The sequence below is a fragment of the Colobus angolensis genome, unplaced genomic scaffold (assembly GCF_000951035.1).
Source record: "Colobus angolensis palliatus isolate OR3802 unplaced genomic scaffold, Cang.pa_1.0 Scaffold10, whole genome shotgun sequence".
NCBI lineage: Eukaryota > Metazoa > Chordata > Mammalia > Primates > Cercopithecidae > Colobus > Colobus angolensis.
Genome location: NW_012110919.1, coordinates 20,739,593 through 20,747,563, shown reverse-complemented (window position 1 = coordinate 20,747,563; position 7,971 = coordinate 20,739,593). Strand labels below are relative to the sequence as shown.

The 7,971-nt window shown below is 44.4% G+C and overlaps 1 protein-coding gene across 1 annotated transcript in view; it reads right to left on the bottom strand.

Annotated features, from left to right (window-relative positions):
• MYO1H (myosin IH) overlaps positions 1-7,971 on the bottom strand; it is a 62,932-nt gene that overhangs the window by 36,968 nt on the left and 17,993 nt on the right. Inside the window, exons 7-13 of the mRNA XM_011936035.1 lie at positions 7,035-7,148; positions 6,237-6,308; positions 4,889-5,008; positions 3,205-3,272; positions 2,764-2,869; positions 2,063-2,143; positions 845-936 (exon numbers count right to left, since the gene is read on the bottom strand). Of these exons, the coding sequence (XP_011791425.1) occupies positions 845-936; positions 2,063-2,143; positions 2,764-2,869; positions 3,205-3,272; positions 4,889-5,008; positions 6,237-6,308; positions 7,035-7,148 (653 nt within the window). The remainder of the gene's footprint in view (positions 1-844; positions 937-2,062; positions 2,144-2,763; positions 2,870-3,204; positions 3,273-4,888; positions 5,009-6,236; positions 6,309-7,034; positions 7,149-7,971) is intronic.

Sequence of the window (7,971 nt, the reverse complement as noted above, 5' to 3'; positions counted from 1 at the left end):
AAAACAAAACAAAACAAAACCAAAAAGCAAAAAAGAAACAAACAAACAAATAAACCAGGTCTTAATGACTCCAGCATACGCCCTTAAATTGTCTCCTCCTTACCTCAAAGACTAAGTTAAATGTCTAGTTGATCTTGTGGGATGTGGTACTCTGTATCTGATCTGCATGGTGGTTACACAGGCACATACAAACACAAAAATTTATCAGGTTGTACATTTCAGATCTACTCATATCACAGTATTTTATACTTGAATTTTTGAAAAGATTATTTCATGTACATAGACATGTCCAAAATATAATGATCACTGATAAAGGAAGATACAAAATCTTTTTAACAAAATCATACTTGTGTCTGGGTGCGATGGCTCGCAGCAGTAATCCCGGCACTTTGAGAGGCCAAGATGGGTGGATCGCTTGGAGCCAGGAGTTCCCGACCAGCCTGGGGAAAAGGGTGAAACCCTGTCTCTACAAAAAATATAAAAATTAGCCAGGCATGGAGGTGTATGTTTGTTGTCCCGGCTTCTTGGGAGGCTGAGGTTGGAGGATCACTTGAGCCTGGGAGGTTGAGGCTGCAGTGAGTTGTGATCATGCCACTGCACGCCAGCCTAGGTGACAGACTAAGACCATGTCTCAAAAAACAAACAAACAAACAAAAAAAAAACTTGTAATTCACTTAATTTCTACTAACAAAGGGCTGGCACATCTATGAGTGGTAGGTATATCATAAACATATTTTTACGTATGAAGTAGTTGTTCTCTTGAAGAACATTATCCAAATACTAAAAAAAATGGAGACACAATGATCTTTCCCCCATGCAAAATCTGGTCAAATAAAGTATGTACGTTTCGAAGTGTGCATGTTTGCCCACTTTCTCTTCCAATTTCTCCAGGAAACTCAAGTCTGTAGCAGGACCAGGCCGAATGCATTCTTCATCCTTCAAAAGAAAAAGAGAAGCCTCAATCCACAGCACCACACTCCATCAATGCCAAGTTTAAATGCTTTCACCAGCTGGAGCAGAAAGTACTGGACTAAAAGACCATCATTTCATATAAGTGCAGGTGAACATTCTGGGGGAAGAAAGGGGCTTATCCATGTGTTTGGCTTCTAAGATTTGATAAGGGGACCACGGAACCAGAGGGCCTGAATATCCCATGAAAAGGCAACTCTCCCACCATCTGACTCAAAGTCTTCCCAAGGATACTCCACAGCTACTACGACCAGCTTAGTGCCAACCTCATCTTCTCTAAACCAGTCATCGCTGACCACGATTACCATGTGTACAGTCTCTTGTTGTAGAATAAAAGCTCTCAGGGAAAGAAAGGTATAAAACCAGTTGAGTCAAAGCTTTCATATTTCTTAAGTTCATCGTTCTATTTCCTATTTTTCATCCTCAAGAATGATACCATTTAGTTGGCATCTTAAAAATTACAGGTGTGGTCGAGTGAAGTGGTTCACATCTATAATCCCGGCATTTTGACAAGCCAAGGTGGGAGGATGACTTGAGCCCAGGAGTTTGAGACCAGCCTAGGCCACATGGTGAAACCCTTTCTCTACAAAAAATTTAAAATTTAGCCAGGTGTGGTGGTATACCTCTGTAGTTCCAGCTACTCAGGAGGCTGATGTGGGAGGATTGCTTGAGCCCAGGAGTTAGAGACCACCCTGGCTCAACCTTTTTTTTTTTTTTTTTTGAGATGGAGTCTCGCTCTGTCGCCCAGGCTGGAGTACAGTGGTGTGATCTTGGCTCACTGCAACCTCTGCCTCCCGGGTTCAAGCAATTCCCGTTTCAGCATCCCAAGTAGCTGGGACTACAGGTGCATGCCACCATGCCCAGCTAATTTTTGTATTTTTAGTAGAGACAGGGTTTCACCATATTGGTCAGGCTACTCTCTAACTCCTAACCTCAGGTGATCCACCTGCCTTGGCTTCCCAAAGTGTTGGGATTACAGGCGTGAGGCACTGCACCCGGCCTGGCTCAACCCTTTTTAAGCCTGGGAAAAAGTTCTTCCAAGAGTTGTAAATGCCGGATGAATAGGCTCTAATGCAACATTAATTTTTCTCACCAGAATGGATATGATTCCTTTATGTCTCTCTTCTACCAAATCACAGATGATCTTGTTGTTGAAATATTTAATTGGCTCCCACTAAAATGACAAAGAGGAATTAATTCTTCAAGAAATATTTAGATGAGCATAAAAGTTGGTTTTAAATTGGTTTTCTAAGACATCTTTTTTCAAAATCTAGTTTTTATATTCAACCTTAAACAAATTATATTTTCTGAATATCAAAATAATTTCTCAGGAAATAAGCAGAGAAGGGCTAAAAATTAATCCTCAGTACTAATTAGGAAAATCTCCAGTGAAATGATATTTCAATTAAATGTCTTCAGTGGTTGGGCACAGTGGCTCACACCTGTAATCCCAGTACTTTGGGAGGTCGAGGCAGGAAGATCACTTGAGTCCAGGAGTTCGAGACCAGCCTGGGCAACATAGAGAGACCCTGTCTCTACAAAAAATAAAACAATTAGCCAGGCATGGTGGCATGTGCCTGTGGTCCCAGCTACTTAGGAGGCTGAGGCAGGAGGATCACTTGAGCCCAGGAGGGGGAGGTTGCAACAAGCCATGGATTGTGCCACTGTACTCCAGCCTGGGTGACAGAGTAAGACCTTGTCTTAAAATAATAATAATAATAATAATCACCATCATCATCATCATCTTTAGCCAGATTAAGAAATCAGATGAGGAGAAAGCATCAAAATGTTTACCTCTATGCCTTCCATTTCATATTCTGCCTGTTCTGCTTTTAGAGTCCTCTCGATTAACAGTTGCTGGAGTTTCTCATTGCAGTAATTTATACAGAACTGTTCAAAACTAGAGATACAAAAGATTTAAATAACTAAAGTTAAATGAAGAGAACTATTTTTTAAAAATTATATTCTTTTTAGGGATGCTTTTTAATAAAGAAAAAGCAAAGTCCTTATTAATAAAATAATTTACTAAATAAATCATAAGAGTCAAGTGAGAATATATTTGCATTTTTATGGTTAGTCGACATCTAGGATGGTCTGTAAATTAGAAACTATGTAAATCTAGAGATTTTCTGGGGACAGGAAAATCAATCTAGTAACATTAGCGAATGATTTAAATCTCGACTGAAACCTTAAAAAAGGGCAAAAGACAGGTAGGGAGGTAATGACAAAACGTACCCATTCTTGTCAAAGACTTCAAACCCGTAGATGTCCAGTAATCCAATTACAGTTTTCCTGGTGAAATCCTGGTCAAAATAACACACTCCATTCATACTTAGGTCTTTTCCTTTGTGCTACTCAAAACTCTGTTGCTGTTCCCCCAAACTGGGACTTGGCGCTAAAGCTCACGTCTCCTCTTTCTCCAACAATACAGAACCTTTGGGTGGAAGTAATTTCCCCAGCCTGCTGCTCCAGCCTACTTAGATCCCACTGCAGCTTCCATAGCCACTACCTGTGGAGTGAGACCTTCCCCTTCTGATTCACTTCTTTGCTTCAGCTATCCTCAGCCTCCCAAGCCCATGTACAATCCAAAAAAAAAAAAAAGAAGAAGAAGAAGAAGGAGAAGAAGACGACGACGAAGAAAAATAAGAAGGAGAAAAGGACCTAGATAGACAAGAAGATGCCTATCCAAATAGGAGGACCAAGTACCCTCAGGCCACGGTGGGTATTCAAAGATAATGTATTTATTTCAGACTGGGTGTGGGGCCTCAGTCCTGCAATCCCAGCACTTTGGGAGGCTGAGGCAGGCGGATCACTTGTGGCTAGGAGTTTAAGACCAGCCTGGCCAATGTGGCGAAATCCCATCTCTACTAAAAAATTACAAAAATTAGCCAGGCATGGTGGCGTGCACCTGTAATCCCAGCTACTTGGGAGGCTGAGGCATAAGAATCACTTGTACCCCAGAAGTGGAGGTTGCAGTGAGCCAAGATTGTGCCACTGCACTCCAGCCTGGATGACAAAGTGGGACTCTGTCTCAAAAAAAAAAAAATAATAATAATGTATTTATTTAGTTTTAAAGGGACACAATTAAATACTCTGTATGAGTGCCCTAAGTCGCTGCCTCCAAAATCATCTTTTGTGTCCTACCTCCATGAATTTTGTCACATCCACATATCCCCTCCCCATCCATTTATCATTTCCTTAATTTTTAGCGTGGATTAAATCCCTTTTATATTTAATTCCATTTGAAAAGGAAATGTGACTGAAGTGTGAGTTTGAAGAGCTATATTTTTTCTTAAATATGTTAAAATATGCTTCTGTTGAAATTTTAAAAATGTCAGGTGAATATATTACTGTTGAAATTTAAAGATTTGTGGTGGTTCATGCCTGCAATCCGAGCACTTTGAAAGGCAACAGTGGGAAGATGGCTTGAGCATGGGTGTTTGAAACCAGCCCGGACAACACACCAAGACCTCATCTCTACGAAAAAAGTTTTAAAAATTATCCAGGCATGGTGGCATGCAACTGTAGTTCCAGCTATTTGGGAGGCTGAGGCAGGAGGATTGCTTGAGCCCAGGAGCTGGAGGTTGCAATTGCACCACTGCACTATAGCCTGAGTGACAGAGCAAGATCTTGTCTCTAAAAGTAAAAATAAAAAATAAAAAGTTTCTGTGTACACTTGAAGCTATCTAGCATACTACAGGCGCTATGCATAGCACACTTTGGGACGCACTGTGTAAGTCGTTCGGCATGCATTCATACTGTACGCGAGACACTGGAAATGTGAATGGGGAAAGACACCATCCCTGCCTATGAGGCGTCCACAGTTCATTCTCCCTCCCAAATTCTTTAAAGAAATGATGATGATTATAAAACATCACCATGTTAGCAAGAGCAAGGTACCCAAAATGCATTGACCAACCTTGTTAACTAAGGAGGAATTGATTTTGTCGACCAGCCAAGTAAACGTTCGTCCATAAACAGCCTTTGCCATTGCATCTCTAGCGTAGACAGAGAGTTCTAGTGTCAATGGGCAGATCACCTGAAAAGAATGACAAGGGGCGTCATTATAGGTGGAAAAAAGAAGCCCCCAGAGTGTTCAAAGAAGTCTTTTTCTTTTTTTTTTTGAGACAGAGTCTCACTCTGTCGCCCAGGCTGGAGTGCAGTGGCACGATCTTGGCTCACTGCAAGCTCCGCCTCCAGGGTTTCACGCCATTCTCCTGCCTCAGTCTCCTGGGTAGCTGGGACTACAGGCGCCCGCCACCTCGCCCGGCTAATTTTTTGTATTTGTAGTAGAGACTGGGTTTCACCGTGTTAGCCAGGATGGTCTTGATCTCCTGACCTCTTGATCCGCCCGCCTTGGCCTCCCAAAGTGCTGGGATTACAGGTCTTTTTTTCTTAACAACGACAACAACAAAAATAAATAAATAAAGGGACAGGATCTCGCTCTGCTGCCCAGCCTGGAATGCAGTAGTTGGGACTACAGGTGTCCACCACCATGCCCCGATTTTTTTTTTTTTTTTTTTGTAGAAATGAGGTCTAGCCATGTTGCCCAGGCTGGTCTCGAATTCCTGGGCTCAAGCAATCCTCCCACTGCAGCCTCCCAAAGTGATTACAGGTATAAGCCACCACACACAGTCTTGAACTAGTGTTTAATGATGACTGGCAAAGCATACATGCTGGGAAAATGCTACTCTTGCCTTTGGTTCATACGATGTCTCTTTCTTGAGTGCCCATGTGTGCCAGGCACTGTGCTGGGCTGCCAAGATACAGCTGTAACCCAGACATGCAGTCCTGACCTTCATGGGCTCACAGTTCATTTGGGGGTAGGGAGGGATGGAGAGACATTCAAAGAATCACACAGTCATGTTGAAAGTGCTACAAGGAGATACATATGGTGCTTTGAGATAGAGGTGGGAGGATCAGAGAAGGCTCCTCGAGGAAGTGACCCCCAGGAAATGAAGGATGAAGAGGAGTTAACTAGATGAAGCATCGGGAACAGTGTTCCAGCAGAAGGAACAGCAGGTGCAAAGACTCCTGTGGAGGGAGGACACAGGGAGTATGAGGCATGGCTTGCTAGCATTGGTGTGGTGGTGGTGATGGTGATGGGGAAGGATGAGGCAGGAGACCCCGCAGGAGCTGGACCACGCAGGGCCTGGTGAGCTAGGATCAAAGGTTTGGCCTCCCCTGAGGCCACCACCCTGCTGCTATTGGAGGGAGGCAGCAGCAGCAGGGAGGGCCGGCACATTTCCACCTAGAGCCATTTTTACCTCCTCAGTTTTGGCTTCAATTTTTCTGTGGGTGAGAGCTTCCAGAAGGACTGCTGGGTGGACTCCCAGGAGCTGCATAGAAAAGAAATCCAAAGTGCTATTCAGTGACGCAATTTTACTTACTATTATTTTTTTAGAGACAAGGTATGGCTCCGTTGCCAGGTGGGAATGTGGTGGCACAATCATAGCTCATTGTGACTTTTCTTGAGACAGGGTCTCACTCTGTCACCCAGGCTGGAGTGCAGTGGCATGATCTCTGCTCACTGCAACCTCTGCCTACTAGGCTGACGAGATCCTCCCACCTCAGCCTCCTGAGTAGCTGGGACTTCAGGTGTGTGCCACCATTCACAGCTAATTTCTTTTTTTTTAGAGACAGGGTCTCACTATGTTGCCCAGGCTGAAGTGCAGTGGGCATGATCGTGGCTCACCGCAGTCTTGAATTTCTGGCCTCAAGCGATTCTCCTGCCTTGGCTTCCCAAAGCGCTGGGATCACAGGCATGAGCCATTGTGCCCGGCCTACTCACTAACTTATAAAGAGTTCATGGAGTATCCAGGCCCAGGGTTATCTGCCCAGAATGATCACTGTGCTTTAGTACAAAACAGACCACAATAGCTCCCTCAACCAACTGGCTTTTACTCCTGCCCTCTCCTTCAAACCCCCACTCTTTAAACCTCCTAACCAGTATCAGCCAAAAGAGCATGGCACCAGACATTTGGGCCTAATGTGGGCACCCAGCGGCCTTGCTCTCCTCTCCCACCCCTCCCCCTCCCTCTGTCCTCTCCGAAACGGAACATCACCTTGGCTATCCACTTGATCTCGTGGGTGTCTGGGATAGTGGCACAGCCTTGGTCGTCTTCTTCAAAACCAATGTTCCCCAGGTGTAAGACACTGGCGATAATTCCAAAGAGATTCTGGGAACATGGGAAGTGTTCAGAGACAGGAGATCAGGACAGGGAAAGAGAACAGTGGCTACCTGATTGATACATGTAGTGAAGACACCCAAAGGAAAAATGCCCCCGTCCCAATCCCACACCTGAGCTCACAGAATCAAGCCCTCCTCCTTCCCCAGAAATTGGCCCTGTTATTCACTTTGGGTGCTAAGGGAAGAGTGAAACAGCCTTACTCAAGGTCCAGCATGAAACACTTTGTTTTCATATAACAACAAAAAATACATAAATGCATTTTTCATAAAATAAACTACTTTTATAAAATATTTTATGACCGGGCATAGTGGCTCACGCCTGTAATCCCAGCACTTTGGGAGGCCGAGGCGGGCGGATCACAAGGTCAAGAGATAGAGACCATCTGGCCAACATGGGGAACCCTGTCTCTACTAAAAATAAAAAATTAGCTGGGTGTGGTGGCGAGTGCCTGTAGTCTCAGCTATAGTCTCAGCTACTCGGGAGGCTGAGGCAGGAGAATTACTTGAACCCGGGAGGCAGAGGTTGCAATGAGCTGAGACAGCGCCTTTGCACTCCAGCCTGGCGACAGAGCAAGACTTTGTCTCAAAAGAGGAAAAAAAAAATTTATACAATACTGTCTAAAATAAACCTCAATAATGAACCCATTTTTCTTTTTTTTTTTGAGACGGAGTCTCACTCTGTCGCCCAGGCCGGAGTGCAGTGGCCGGATCACAGCTCACTGCAAGCTCCGCCTCCCGGGTTTACGCCATTCTCCCGCCTCAGCCTCCCGAGTAGCTGGGACTACAGGTGCCCGCCACCTTGCCTGGCTAGT